The sequence below is a fragment of the Hylaeus volcanicus genome, chromosome 4 (assembly GCF_026283585.1).
Source record: "Hylaeus volcanicus isolate JK05 chromosome 4, UHH_iyHylVolc1.0_haploid, whole genome shotgun sequence".
NCBI lineage: Eukaryota > Metazoa > Arthropoda > Insecta > Hymenoptera > Colletidae > Hylaeus > Hylaeus volcanicus.
The window spans coordinates 11,780,692-11,796,060 of NC_071979.1; the positions used below are offsets into that span (position 1 = coordinate 11,780,692).

The following is a 15,369-nucleotide window of genomic DNA, read 5'->3' on the forward strand; positions in this document are numbered from 1 at the left end:
TCCAAAATTTCAATTCGCGCCTTTCCCCACTGCTATCGCCCATTGACTGTAACGCTTGCGCACAACTGCTTACTCGTAACTTTAGCATGGGAGACGTTGGTTACGGACAACACTAAAGCTTGAACCCGGGCCCGCGTTTTAAAAGGCCCCGCGGTCTACAAAAATTACTGAATTAAAAGACACCGATATTGATTAACTTTTTACAGACTGATGATACCATTAACAAATGGAAGCAATTTTTGTTGAGACGCAAGACATTTTTTTAGTAGCCATGATTAAATTAAAAGGAGTGACAAAAATCATCAAAGTATTATTATTTAATATTCATCTTATAAAATATATATAGCATTTGTAAATAAATAATTCCTCGTTGTAAAATTTAAGTGTAGGATTTGAATGTGAATTCAGGCCCCGCGAAAAGTCACGCCGGCCCTGCTATATCCTTTCCGACCGCGACACAAGCACTGAACTGAGTTCAGCGGTCACGAGCGGCACGATTCGGAACTATAAGGCAGAGGTGCAGGAAGGGGAAAGTAGGGCGCGAAATTCAACTGAATTAAGGAGGCTCTAATGCACATAAAAATAACGCCAAGAAAGTTATAAAAATTTGTATACGGGTTAGATTTCATTCCAAAAACACCCACACAAATTTTGGGAAAGCTAGGGTACCTAAAAGCTAAGAAATAAATGTTTCAAGTTTTTACATTTTAACGTGGACTTTTATAGGAAAATGCGTTTTCAACACACTCAATTACGTGCTACAAAGTAATAAACGCCGAGATTGGATCGAAAATTGTATGTGTAATAGAACAATATCTAAAGAACATATATTAATTTACAAAATACTTCGAGGGTACTTGTAGTATTAATAATAAATTAAAGAATACTAGGATAATGCGTTTTGTCTTCTGCTATTGACCAATTGACATAGTTGAGAGATCTGGCAAGCTGTACGAGAGGTTAGAAGACGCGCGTTCGAATACAAACAGTACTGTAGTTTGTCTGAAAATAATTGATTTATATTACTTTATGATGCAATATAAATATAATAGATATAATAACGTCTAAAAATCAATGTTTAACATAATTTTTTTTTATTTTGATATTAAATTGCGAACCATTGTAATATTCTAAATACTATGCCAGATTTACTACTACGTAAATCAAGCGAGAATAGTAACTTTAAATTGATTTACAGCGTAATTGTTGTACTCTATCGATAAAATGTTGACTTAGTGTTTAGGCAAACCCCTAGATTTCGAGTAAATCTGAAGTTTGCCGACATGTTTGTCTCGTTCCCTCTTTTGAACATTTTCCAAAGAAGGAAACGAGACAAACACATCGGCAAACTTCAGAATCATTCGAAGCCTAGGGTTTTGCCCATCACTAAGTTAACATCAGAGTGCGCAGGAGCCAGAGCCAAACTCCGAGTTGACTTCAGCGACAGTTGCGGAAGAAGTAAGAAACACCGGGACAAGGACAGAGAGAGCGATACAACAATTGCAGGAGAGACGAGGACAGGGCGATTAGGCTAGCATGATCTTTTTCCAGGATATTGAAGCAAAGAAGCAATATTTTCTAATAATTTTGGTTTTAATATATCCGTTATAAACAATAAAATGAAGATAGCAAACGTACTTTTATTGTTTATAAAGTTTTAAGGCCGAAATTGCAAAATCAGACCTTGGAGTCGCATCCGCCAAAGTGTAACGAATATATTAAAACCAGAAGTATTAGAAAATATTGCTTCTTTGCTTCAATATCCTGGAAAAAAATCATGCTAGCCTAATCGCCCTGTCCTCGTCTCTCCTGCAATTGTTGTATCGCTCTCTCTGTCCTTGTCCCGGTGTTTCCTACTTTTTCCGCAACTGTCGCTGAAGTCAACTCGGAGTTTTGCTCGGTCTCCTGCGCACCCTGTACCACCCTGTACTGTGACATGTGGGAAAGTTTGTTTATATCGAAAGTAATTAGGACAACAATTAAAAAATGAAACGTTTAACGGAAGAAAAAACGAAGCTTGTCTTAGAAAAACTAACAAAATAGTAAGTGTGGTTTGTATTTCATGATAAAAGGAATTGAAAGTATTTTATATTTAAAAATGTTACAATAGCGGTAAAGGTTATATTGATGGTAATAGTAATAATATTAACATTAATTTTAATTTAATTTGTTTTTCAGTATTGGTGACAATGTGAAAGTATTAATTGACCGCCCAGATGGCATTTATTGCTTCCGGGAAAGAAAAGGCAGGGTATATTATGTTTCAGAAAAGATTTTGCCACTAGCAAGTATGGTAGCTCCAGATAAACTAGCGTGTTTTGGAACATGTTTTGGAAAATTTACAAAATCAGGAAAATTCAGGCTACATATTACTGCATTATATCATTTAACTCCATATGCACAAGTAATTGTACTTCGTAATTCCTTTATATCTCATCAGAATATAATTTGGTTTTCTAATTACTATTTTTAAAATAATGTTGTGCCTCAATTCTCACTTTTAGCATAAAATCTGGCTTAAACCATCTGCTGAACAACAATTTTTATATGGACATCATATTTCTAAGTCTGGATTAAGTAGAATTACAGAAAATACCAGTCAGTATCAAGGAGTGGTTATTTATTCGACAAATGACATACCACTGGTAATTGAACTAATAACTTTCAATACAAATTTCATTATTAAATATTATTTCTAACAATTCTAATTAAATGAATAGTGAATAAATTAATAATTCTGCAAATACTAAGTTCACATCGATAACCTATACTCAACAAATTCGAGAAAATGTTAATTTGTTGAAATGAATTTATTATTTTAGGGTTTTGGAGTTACAGCAAAAAGTACAATGGATTGCAAACATGCAGATCCAATGGCAACAGTGTGTTTTCATCAAGCTGATATAGGAGAGTATATTCGTTCAGAAGATTCTTTAATATAATAATTTTGTAAAAATATTTTGTATAATATGTAAGTGTTAGAATGTTAAATAAATGGCTATATATTGTATATACTTGTTTCATGTATTTATTCCGAAAATGATATCGGGTATCTCCATAAAGTCTATTCTGCATTTTAAAGTATATCATTCTACACTTCCTGAAGGAACATACAAACAGCTTAGGAACTGACGATGTTATCAATGAATTAATATGCAAAGGGTTAATATTAATGATTAACAATAAATAAGATAAATCAGATTTCATTTTGCAATTTTATCTACAAATACAATGTAAAAAAGTTGACCAGCTGAACGGTTTTATTTTTAATACTTACAAACTGAAATTATTTGATGTGAATGTCACAGTAGATTTCAGTAACCTTTATGTTCATTTTAAACCCACCGTACAACATAATAATTCTTTTTTCCGACTCTAAGTAATGTCACATTGTTGCTCAAAATATGTATTCCAGGTACAAGAATTTCCTCTGCATTTGTGATTTTTTGATAATTAATATAAAAACCACCAGCTGAGATAATTCTTCTTGCATCGTGTTCGGTCTTAAAACAGTTTGCTTTCATTGCTAAATCATAAACGCTAAGGCTAGTTTCAGAGAGGATGTCTACTAAGGGAGCGCCTTCTAGCAACTGTGACAATTCATTTGGACTTAGCTTTGACAGTGCTTCAATAGACCTATCATAAAGCATAGCAGATGTTTTTTTTGCTGAAATTACTCCCTCTTCTGTAAAAAGTATGTTACAATAAAATTTATATGTAGGAAGATAGCATGAGTTACTACTAGCTATTGGTGAATTATATTAAAGGAAATGTATCGATCAATGTTTATAAAAGATTATTCACTTACCACCATGAACCAATAATGTAACATTTTCTGCAAGAATTTTTTGTGCTATTCTTAAATCTGGATTTTTAAAATGATTTTTTACAATAACTTTTATTTTAGATAAGGGCATAAATGTAAAGAGATGTAGAAGTTTCTCCACATCGGCATCTTCTGCTCTAACAAAGTACTGATATAGCTGAAAACTAGAGGATTTTGAAGGAGAAAGCCAAACTGCATTGCCAGTAGACTTCCCAAACTTTTTCCCACCTTCGGCTGTGACCAATGGCAATGTTAATCCATAAACTTGCTTTTTAACGGATTTAGTTACTAGATCATACCCAGACATTATATTTCCCATTTGATCTTGACCCCCAATTTGAAAATTGCAATTATATGTACGCTTTAAATGCAACCAATCGTATCCTTGAAAGAGAGGATAACTGAATTCCGTAAAGCTCATACCGCTATCAGATTGTAATCTAGACTGCACAGAGGTCCGATTAAGCATTGTGCCCATTCTAAAATACTTTCCATTCTCTCTGATAAATGAAATTATATTCAAATCTTTGTACCACTCTAAATTGTTATGTATTATTGGAGGTAATAATCTCTGTTTGCTTGTATAAAAATATGTTTCATGATTCTTAAAGACCTTTTCTATATCATTTTTTATGGATAGCAGATTTTCTTGAAGCACAACATTCTCTATTTCAACACGTTCTGATTTTCTAAAACTTGGATCACCAATTAAGCCTGTTGCACCTCCTAACAGAATAATTACTTGGTGGCCGCGACGTTGCCAATGTAGAAGATTCATTAAGACAAGTAAATTTCCTATGTGCAAACTTTCTGCAGTTGGATCGAATCCTGCGTAGACGCATTGCGGAGGTTTGTTCCATAATTTCTTTATATCGTCTCTAAAAATTTGGTTTAAATTAAATGATCATGTATATATGAAAGTTTTTATATTAGTAATTAAACAAAAAATAAATTCCTTTGATAAAAATGTACCTATAAAGGTTTGTATACAGAGGCATGCACATTTGAAATTGAAAACGAAAAAAAAAATAAACATCAAGGGTGTCAACAATAAAAACACTTACATATGGATATCAGGAAAAATATCTTCATACAATTGTCTGTTTTCAGCATCTAGTATATACTTTTCAGTATGCAGGCGACGAATACTGAACCGCCTTATGTATGGACATAACCTTACTAGATTATTCATTTTAAATTAATTGTTGACTCGTAAAAAAGATTTAACTTCAATATTAATTACTCATAGTTTTTTCAATTAACAATTATTAAGTTATTGAGTTGCAACGATTTTTTGGCTACTGAAATGCATACTCTGGGAAACATAACCTTAAAAGTAAAGACAACAGCTATTGTTCGAAGTAAAATATGTATAAGCCAGATGGCAACACGTACACGTTCTCCAGATATTTTCATGATACGTGAACCCTTGGTTATCATTAACACTTTACCGACTGGAAGTTTATTAATTTACTTTTTTCGCTAATATTTTGATATCTGTTACTGAGATAGTATTATATGTTTTCATCATTATATGAATTATGTAAAACACGATTCAAAAAGGATTCTACCGGTCGGTAAAGTGTTAGGAAACGCTATACGATTGTCTAAATCAGAATTTCGATTTAATTTTTAAGGATTTTAGTAAGATGTAAATCATAATACCGAAACAGAATTTTAAGATGTTTTGTTTTTATATGTACAGTTATGTAAATATTCGTACTCTCTACGTTTATTGAAGGTGGGATGATTGAATGATAGCTTGATGTTTTCAAATAAATGTTTCACTATAAATATGTTCATAATAAACCAAACATGCATATATTTATATTATTCAAATTTATTTGAAAACATTAAATCATTCATTTAATTTGGAGAAATTTCTTCGGCAGACATAGGGGGGTACAAAAACTTATGGGACTGACTATGCATCATACATTAAACTGCAGTTTTTCTAAGTTTAAACATTATTACGTTTTGTGTTATAAAACTGTTATACATTCTAAGAGAGCACAGATACTAGCAAATATTTGTAAAACCGAATTCTGTTAGTAGACCAACAATAAGCAAAATTTGTGGACTACTGAACTTCGCATGTACAGGTAAGTTGTAGTGTCCATTAGGTTGAGATTTATACAAATTATATTGTCGATGCACCTATAAATCATGAGAATAGTACAAAATTGATAATAATTATATATAATATTATAAATAATATAAAATTATATATAAAATATTATAATATATTTTACTTATAATAAATAATATTATAAATAAAATGTATATTATATATATATAAAATATTAATAATTATATAATTAGATTGTCGATGCACCTATAAATCGATAATGAAAGGTAGAAAATTGAAAAAAATAGTAGGAGTTGAAAGAAAAAATGTAATTTTGGCAAACAATTTTGACATTATTCGTATGAAAAAAATTGTTTAATTTAATTTTTGTTATGAAAGTTTTAGCACATTTAGGCATTCTAAATCAAAGAACAATTTTGACATATCAGATAGGAGAAACTATTAATAGTTTTTTTAAAAACAACTGAACGACTTGGAGTTTAAATAAATACGATGCAGAAACATGTGGAATTATGGCGAAGCGGAGTTCTCGATGACACAGAAGCTTTTTATCGTCAGATCTGATTTGTATGTGAAACGGTCATGGGAAAACGGAGCAGAACCTCATAATGTGGGGAACCTTACAAAAGGAGGGCACCGCAAGCGCGTTAGAAAGGAAGTTTTATAGAAACGAAACTCGGATACATTTACTTTGGAAAAATTGAAAAAATGAAACTCATTCTTACCAACGCTATAAAAGTTGTACGTTCTAAATGTATAATTAAAATGTATCTTACAAAGATTATAACTAGACTGCAGACGTTTATGCATGTTTAGAAAATTTGAATGTGCAATTAACTATAAAATGTACACATTATGGAATAATATAAAATAACTATTGAAAGTAAGTAAGAAAGTTTATACTATAAGATTTGCAGAGTAAAATAAAGTCCTATCTAGGTTCAGTTTTTATAGGCACGTTTAAAAAGATTTTCTTTTGCATAAAAATCCGCAGTCTAGTTATAACTATTGATACTGCACGGTCTCACGCAATTAGATCGTTCTCTGGATCTTTTAAAGATAAAACTGTTTAATGTATGGCTTGTATCAATTAATCGAACCGTACAAGAATAACGCGGCATCCCGTAACGGTGCTCTAAAAATTAAAACCACACGATAAAAATGAATTATATAATTCCCTGGAAGAATTAGATTTCAGTTTCTCAAGTTGCAACAATCATGCAATCGTTGCACCGTCTGACGCAATCAGCAAGGATCTATTTGTCCTTTAATGGACAGGGCAATCGGGGTTTCCCCCCGTTTATGAAAGATGCCAGTTACGTCGACCATATAAAAAATTCTATATCGAATTCGACACTCTAATTATATATTTTTATGCAATTAATTTTCTCCTTAGTTATTAGACAAGTACTCCATATACATTGCGTTCGGTTTAAACGTATACACACAATCATTTTTCAAACTACTAACACTTATAGTTAGTGTACCACTTAGTAGATACGTAGAATGATTAAAACGATACGAAGGAACTAAATTCTCACAATTTTTGGTACATCATTGTAAATAATAATTCGTGTTCCGACTATTCGTATTTTTGTAACTTGTCATTCTTTTATTATATTGTTACGTTTAGTAACACTAGTAATTTTTATGAACCTCGTCGAGATTTCTAGCACGATCATTGTATTCCTAATTGTGAAATGGAGGAATTAGGTCAAGAGGGCACCGATGATACGAATTTTCTCGACCTATCTATTTTTTGCGAAAATCCATTTCGAACATAGTCTAACACTAACCCTTTGCACTCCGAATTATATTTCAATTTCGTTATCAGCAACTACCAACGCTTTTAAGTGTTTTATTTGAAATTTACTTTAACCAAAAGATAAGACAATTTAACTAAATAAAGGAAGAAACAGATTCACTTAAATACCAGTTTTATTCTCATTTTTGTTATATTTCTGTAATTTTCAATTGTATGATATCTATTGAAACAATTTCCTTCGCTATTGATTTGGGCATGCAAGGATGTCGAGTGGGACTCGACAAAGAAGCTCCTGAGATAAAAACTGATGTCGAGTCACACTCGACATTGGAGTGCAAAGGTTTAATAAAATAAATAGAATAGAGACGGTGACGTGCTAAAAATCACTCTCGCTGTGTTTCGTCACGAATAGCAGCAGGTAAATCGTTCAAGCTATTCAAACAGAAGAGCAATGTTTGCCTTGACAGAGCTGATTTGCGAACTTATGATAATGAAACATTTTGACTCATCCAGAGGAATGGTTTACGACACCATAGCCGTGAATTCTTCTTTTTCAGGCTGCTCCGCTCGCGGTTGCGTAATACTAGAAAGTCATTTCGGCTAAGAAAATAATTCAATGATTATTTAAACAGAAACAAGACACGGGAAAAATAGGGAGAAACATGGAAACTCAGCCGACTACACGTCTATTAAGTCAGGCTACCTGTTTCGTGCTACGTTATTAGGAGCATGTACACGCGCAACAAAAAGTTGCTACCTCGGAGGTGAGTTTTTTTTTTAACGAATTACCGCAATAAAGTGTTACGAAACTAATCGAAATAACTATGTACGCGTTTACGATCACGTAGCGTGACACAAATTCTTCAGGAATACTAGCTCAGTATATTTAATTTTTAAGTAACACAAGCAATCGATTGTAACCGAAAGTTTTTCATCTATGTACTTTTATTTAAATTTGTCTAGAGTTCTCTTTCATTTAATTTTCTTCCTTGTTTTAATATAAATTTTCACATCCAGTTAGAAGGACGAGTACATTTATATTATAGGATTGATTTAGGCCAATGATTAGGTGTAAAAATTTTTAAGGAAAAATATTTATTCGACATTTTGTTACGTTAAATTACGAACTTTTCGAGTTTTCAACCTGATTTCCATTATAATGAATCAAGTCTCAATCTGATCGACACCTACAACTTATCTGTATATGCGAAGTTCAGTAGTCCACAAATTTTGCTTATTGTTGGAAAAAGTTGTTTCACATCACCCCCCGAACTACTCCTTTCAAGGTGTTACAACATTTTTGGGACACCCTGTATATTATTTCAATTAGCTGTATAATTAGCTGTATTTTGATATAAGTAAAATTGAAATTGTACCCTCAAAAATCACTTTTATACTACATATGTCGCCCTAGACTCTAGGGCCTAGAGGCGCCACTCGAGCGCAAAGGGTTGATATCTCCTTAACAATGCCCCGGGCAACATTTTCGCTAAGGAAAAAGTTGTTTCAAATCACCTACCGAAACACCCCATTCAAGGACCTTCAACATTTTTGGGACACTCTGTATAACACTAGTTTACAAAGTAAAAAAAAAAAGAAAAAAAAATGTACATTCAATGCCACAATTTTTTTCTTATGTATTTTGGCCTACTAAACTTGAAAATCGCAAGAAAAAATTTGTCTATGAATAGGTTTTTTTAATATGAATTTTTGAATTTTTTTTCCATTTTCTTCTGACATACGTTCACATTTTAGGCCATATTTCGAGTTAGAAAATTGAGTCGCGCAAGACGCCATATTAAAGCTAATCGAATTTCCAACAATTGTTTTTCACATTATTTTCCAATCGTTTCGATAGTTTAAGTATTACGAGCCAATATATATGAGAAACTTTGATTTTTTCGGCTAAAATAGAACACGAATATTTCTTCCATTGCCGTGGAAAAATAGAAATTGTCAAATTATGTCCAGTTTCTTATTGTCTACGATTAGATCGTACTTTTACGAAGAAAATAAGCCTTTGTTGAAGAAAATCTATGGATAAATGCCGGAGTTAGGAACAATTGAGTAAATGTACAAAAATCCCAATTTTACTCCGTTTTTGTATTTTTTTCCTATTTATATAGGAAACATTTATTTAATTAATTTCGATTAGAAATAATTTCGGCCTTTGCTTTGTCTTCTGTTATTCGTTGGGTTCGTTTCTCTGATGAGGAATCAAATGTAGTCTCCCAACAATCTTTCATCCCAATATCCTTGATAGCGCTGCTCAATAGTTTTGATATCTTGGTGAAATCTTTCGCCGTGTTCGTTCGTTTTCATATAAAAAAAACCTATCCATAGAAAAATTTTTTCTTGCGATTTTCAAGTTTACTAGGCCAAAATACATAAGAAAAAAATTATGGCATTGAATGTACATTTTTGCTGTAAACTGTAAATAGTGTAATTATTAATATTTTATCAATTTTGCATTATTCTCGTGATTTATAAGTGCATCGACAATGTAAATATATGATCAAAAAGAAAATCTGTTTGAAGCAAAACTTGAAGACTGGGATCTTCGCAAATTCATAACTTCGAGTGGTATACGAGCATGCCCAAATACAAGGCTTTCCACGTACAATCTCGTATTGCAAAAAATATCCACTAAAGGACCCTGTAAGTTTCATAAAGATCCGGTTAGTACATTATTCTTAAAAAATTTGCAAATATGTCTCATTTTCAGCATCCTGAACTTTCCCCCTTAAATAGTGCACTTATTCGCGCCCTCATCGAGGGCAGCACGTGATGGCTCTTGTTGAATTTAGATTCCTGAAGACTTCCTTTCTAATACGCTGTCTTACTCTCTTTGGGATTCTACTCCATGTTCCCATGGCCGTTCCGCATTTCGGTCGGACGAAAGAATCCACAAACCTTTCTATCTCGGGGCGGTCGGTCCGTTCTCCTAGTGGGACGTCCGGCGTATTGAGTGATACATACACATGAAACCTCTCCTTTTCCCATTCACTAGCTTACGAGGCTGGTTACGTGCTCGGTCGTTGTTACTCTGCGCGGTATCTGTTCGCGATGTCTCATCCTAGACCAGCGATTAAATCGTCCACTCTTCCTTGCGATTCCTCGTTCCCAGCGGTTCTCAACCGAGTTACACTTCATTGGACGTAGCTATTTCACTTTGACAACATTTTCAGGATGAAGATAAAATTTCTATCTAGACCATGGGTGTTAAGGGAGGAAGCCTAGGACGTTTTGAAAGAGGTCCATATTTGCGAATTTTTTCGGGACAAACGGACAGTTCTCTGGTAATAAGTTTAAGTGGATTCGAATGAATGCATCTTAGTTCATGGGTCGCAATCGTTGTATTTAAAAATATTTTAAATTAACGAAATTGTAAGAGTCTGAACTAAAGCTCTGGTAAAGTCTCATCGCTATGACATTTCTGTAGGTTTTATTTTATTAAATATAAACACAATTTGTGGGATCCATATGTTATTCCTACGAACATTGCCATCATCGTAATTATAGTCGTCGTTATCGTTATTGTTATCATTATATGTACATCGCCATAGTCATGGCCATGGCCATAGTTGTCACACTTATGACAGTCACTAAAGTGGTTACAAACTTTGTCACCTCAATTACTGCTACCATAATCATTGTAGTCACCATTTATAGTCACCTCCATCATATTCATTGAAATATTACATATAAAATTGTCTACCTTTAAAAATTATGGAACTCTGCATAGTACATTAGTAGTAGAAAGATATGTATTATAAAAAATATATTATAGATATATTATAGCAAATAGTATAGAAGTATATAGTATAGAATATAGTAATAATATACAGTAATAATATAGTATAGAAAGATATATTATAGTAAATAGTGTAAAAGTTATTAATATGGAATAAATAAATACGTATATATATATATATACACACACACACACACACATAATACACATATTTCAAATATGTATAATTATAAAATGTCTAAATATATTAAATTGTACTTTGCTTACAAGGATTTTGTTTTTCAAAACTAACACCAAAGTTTGTACATCAGATATATTTTTATTACCGTTTCGTTGCTCTAGAAATTCCAATATTTCAAATATTAATATAATTATAAAATGTCTAAATACATTAAATTGTACTTTGCTTACAAGCATTTGATTTTAAAAACTAACACAAAAATTTGTACATCGGATGTATTTTTATTACCGTCTCGTTGCTCTAGAAATTCCAAACGACTTTCCCACCACGTTATCTATGGAATGACAGAACGAGAAATATCATTAGAATTTTTATAACTTAATATCTTTTCGTAGCTATAGATTTTGTATAGTTTCACACCGTTGAAGTACGAGCGAACGTTTATTATTTAAACTATAGAGCGACGGCCGTTGCCACTGTTTGGTTCTTTGAAATCTCAGAAAATAGAAAAAACCAATAGCGTTTACGTGCCGTTTCATCGGTACACAGTAGGAGGGGTATCGTACGCGCATCTCTACGTTGCGAAACTGAAAGTTCTTCCACTTCCTGCGAGGAAGTTTCATCCTCCAACAGAGAAAGGAAACCTCGAAAACCAATTTGACCCAAATCATTTTTTTCGTGGGTACGCGATCGCGCGACTTTCTTTTTCCTTTTCGATAACCACTGATGTTCTTAACACCAGATATTGCTACAATAATTTTCAAAAATCAATTTCTTTTTACATTTTCGGAAAAATTAAAGTTTGTGCAATGTCCTCCTAAAATCTTATCTGAATCAACAATCTACATCTATAATTTCTAAAGCAAATTTTTGTGTTACTTTTAAAAAACAAAATTCTTGTAAGCAAAGTACAATTTAATGTATTTAGACATTTTATAATTATACATATTTGAAATATTGGCATTTCTAGAGCAACGAAACGGTAATAAAAATATATCTGATGTACAAATTTTGGTGTTAGTTTTTAAAGTCAAATGCTATACAACAGAAAATTATATATTTCTCCTTTGCATTCAACTATCTGTGTGCAATGCTCAATGCAATGAATGTAATGCTCCACTCGAGGCACTCGAGGAATCAATTTTTTCAAAGTTTCAACATCGATTGCCTTCCATTATTGGTGTATTACATCCCACAGATGTTTTTTATTTATAATTCGTTCTTCTTAAGCACATCTGTCGAGGTATTCCCACAAGGGATGTTGTGGGCTCCATTTGTGGAGATCATATACTGCTCTGTTATGAATATCGAATATATAGATATAAGATATGAATATTGAATATTTTGTGATAACTATATGCTGACATGATATGAATAAGTTTAGATATCCCTCAACCATTAATCACGTTCGTCTTTCTTTGGAAAAGTCACAGGTGCGGTTGTGTATTAAAAGTAATGGCTAAGAGGTCCAGTGGTTCTCAACAGTGTACTAATATCCCTAATGGGAAAATTACGATGAGAGGTATCTAAGCAAATGCAAATTAAATAAGTGAATGTAAAGAATGAATAAATGCAAGACTAGTACATTAAACGATATAGTCTGATTACATGACTTTGCATCGTTATTAATAAAACTCACTCACTCTAACAATTCACACTAATATTATCAGACTACGGATCTTTATGCAAAATAAAATCTTGCAAATAAAATCGAACGTGGCTACAAAAATTAGACCTAAACAGGAATTTATTTTATTCTGCAAATATCATAACATGAACTTTACTTTCAATTATTTTTATATTCTTGCATATTGTTTGCATTTTGCAGTTTCTTGCACATTCAAATTTTCTATAAATGCATAAAGATCCGCAGTCTAAATATTATAAATGCGACAGTAACTCTGTCTGCCTGATACCTTTTCACGCCTAAACCAATAAGTACATATTCAAGACTATACTGTATATTTCATATGATGTTATTATACGTGTTTTGTAAAATTCGATTTACTTGAAATTTCAGTGAATTTCCGAAGAAATTCGGTAGTATTAAAGACAAAATCTCGATACATTTGCCAACACTGACAACATTCTGTAACACCTATTAGGTAGACTGGAAAGTAATATCGTTTCTTTTATATTAAATTCAAACAAATTTCTAATAAATTTCTATTTTTAATCAATTATGTAATCGCTCTCGTTATCAACAGCATTTTGAGTGAACAGCGGATATTTATTAGTGTGTAAATTTTGAATGCCAAATCGGTAAATGAATGAGTTAATTATCGTTAAACAAGTATTTAAAATTGCAAAACCGACATTATCTTCCAGTCCACCTAATACAGACGTTATACTCGTTATTATTCGCACACGATGAGGTGGAACAGTAAAACTAGAGCCACTTTTAATTGGAAAGGTATGTTGGAAAGGTCATCGACATCCGGAATACAAGTTTTGATGAATCGAGGAGTAAGGCCCATTGAAATGGTCAAATATTACAACAGGATGTATAAACTTAATAATTACTATACCCAGATGAAAAAAAAAGTAATTTTCATGGCGAAAGGTGATCACGCTAAATATTAATTAATGAATTACGTAACGACTGTTCATGCGAATCATTATTAATTATACGCATTTGTGTTTTTCACATCACGTGTAACTTTCTTCTTAAAAAATTAGTTGCATATTCGAACATCGTTTTTGTAGTTCTAAGTTAAGTTCAAATTTTGAAAATGTAGGATCCGTACATTAACGAAACGCAAACTCAAATAATGTAAAATAAACAATTAAGGCCTGATTTTGCAATTTCAGCCTTAAAACTTTATAAACAATAAAAGTACGTTTTTTTTTCTTATAGAAGAAATTTGTTTACATATACTTTTTTCAACATCAGGCCTTGTAGTCGCATCCGCCTAAGTGTAACGAATATATTAAAACCAGAATTATTAGAAAATATTGCTTCTTTGCTTCAATATCCTGGAAAAAAAATCATGCTAGCCTAATTGCCCTGTCCTCGTCTCTCCTGCAATTGTTGTATCGCTCTCTCTGTCCTTGTCCCGGAGTTTTCTACTTTTTCCGCGACTGTCGCTGAAGTCAATTCGGAATTCTGTTCTGACTCCTGCGCACCCTTAAGACACCGATTGGCGGAAAAAAAAATGTCAATTTAAAATGTAGTTACAGGTGAATATATGTAAAGGCACCGACCTTATTCGCACACCTCATATATGAAGTTTTATTTTGAATTGGTTCGTGGTACGAAGTATTGTTTTTCGAGGTTATACACCAATGAGGTTAAAGTTACATAGTGAATCTAGTAGCGTGAAGTTAATACCTTAAGACACCGATCGGCGGGAAAAGAATTTCAGTTTGAAAGGTATTAGGTTGTCCCAAAAGTTTCTTTCGTTTTATTAATAATTAATATATACACAATATTTTATGTTTTATGTTACATTACAAAATTGTGTACAATTCATTTCGCTCCATTACTGTTACAGCATCAATGTCTAAGAAATTAGATTGTCTATTTATATAAACACTGCCACAGAAAATAATTGAATGCAATTCACGAAAGAAACTTTTAGGACAACCTAATAATTACAGCTGAATATATGTAAAGGCACCGAACTTATGTGTACACCTAATATACAGTGGGTGTAGAAAGTATTTGTACACCGATCAATTTCCAAAAGAAGCTATGTGAAATTGTAATTTATTAACTTTTTTTTTATAAACAATGATATTCTATATATTCTTG

General features: G+C 32.3%; 2 protein-coding genes across 4 annotated transcripts; one reads left to right on the plus strand and one right to left on the minus strand.

Moving 5' to 3' along the window:
- Window positions 1–788: 788 nt before the first annotated feature.
- Window positions 789–5,207, minus strand: LOC128874584 (tyrosine--tRNA ligase, mitochondrial). Of its 3 annotated transcripts, none has more exons than XR_008456671.1 (4): window positions 4,891–5,207; window positions 3,809–4,704; window positions 3,278–3,685; window positions 789–1,002 (listed from the first exon to the last, which is right to left on the minus strand). XR_008456671.1 is itself a non-coding variant. In XM_054119434.1 (3 exons), the coding sequence occupies exons 1-3, from the start codon at window positions 5,016–5,018 to the stop codon at window positions 3,336–3,338; spliced, it is 1,374 nt and encodes a 457-aa protein (XP_053975409.1). In that variant the 5' UTR covers window positions 5,019–5,207; the 3' UTR covers window positions 3,046–3,335. The 3 variants fall into 3 exon arrangements, 1 of the variants encoding a protein (XP_053975409.1); XR_008456670.1 differs by lacking the exon at window positions 789–1,002 and adding an exon at window positions 2,975–3,100; XM_054119434.1 differs by lacking the exon at window positions 789–1,002 and having other exon boundaries at window positions 3,046–3,685.
- LOC128874586 (60S ribosome subunit biogenesis protein NIP7 homolog) lies at window positions 1,779–3,010 on the plus strand. The gene is made up of 4 exons (XM_054119435.1): window positions 1,779–2,042; window positions 2,179–2,404; window positions 2,505–2,645; window positions 2,823–3,010. Exons 1-4 carry the CDS (start codon window positions 1,987–1,989, stop codon window positions 2,940–2,942), a joined length of 543 nt encoding a protein of 180 aa, XP_053975410.1. The 5' UTR covers window positions 1,779–1,986; the 3' UTR covers window positions 2,943–3,010.
- Window positions 5,208–15,369: the final 10,162 nt, after the last annotated feature.

What these genes read in the sequence shown, in the direction of transcription:
- LOC128874586 (XM_054119435.1), top strand. Translation starts at nt 1,987, where the DNA reads ATGAAACGTTTAACGGAAGAAAAAACGAAGCTTGTCTTAGAAAAACTA. An exon ending in TTAGAAAAACTAACAAAATA is followed by an intron (nt 2,043 to 2,178) that starts GTAAGTGTGGTT and finishes TTTGTTTTTCAG; the next exon opens with TATTGGTGACAATGTGAAAG. An exon ending in ATTTAACTCCATATGCACAA is followed by an intron (nt 2,405 to 2,504) that starts GTAATTGTACTT and finishes TCTCACTTTTAG; the next exon opens with CATAAAATCTGGCTTAAACC.
- LOC128874584 (XM_054119434.1), bottom strand. Translation starts at nt 5,018, where the DNA reads ATGAATAATCTAGTAAGGTTATGTCCATACATAAGGCGGTTCAGTATT. An exon ending in ATTTTTCCTGATATCCATAT is followed by an intron (nt 4,705 to 4,890) that starts GTAAGTGTTTTT and finishes CCAAATTTTTAG; the next exon opens with AGACGATATAAAGAAATTAT. An exon ending in TACATTATTGGTTCATGGTG is followed by an intron (nt 3,686 to 3,808) that starts GTAAGTGAATAA and finishes TACTTTTTACAG; the next exon opens with AAGAGGGAGTAATTTCAGCA.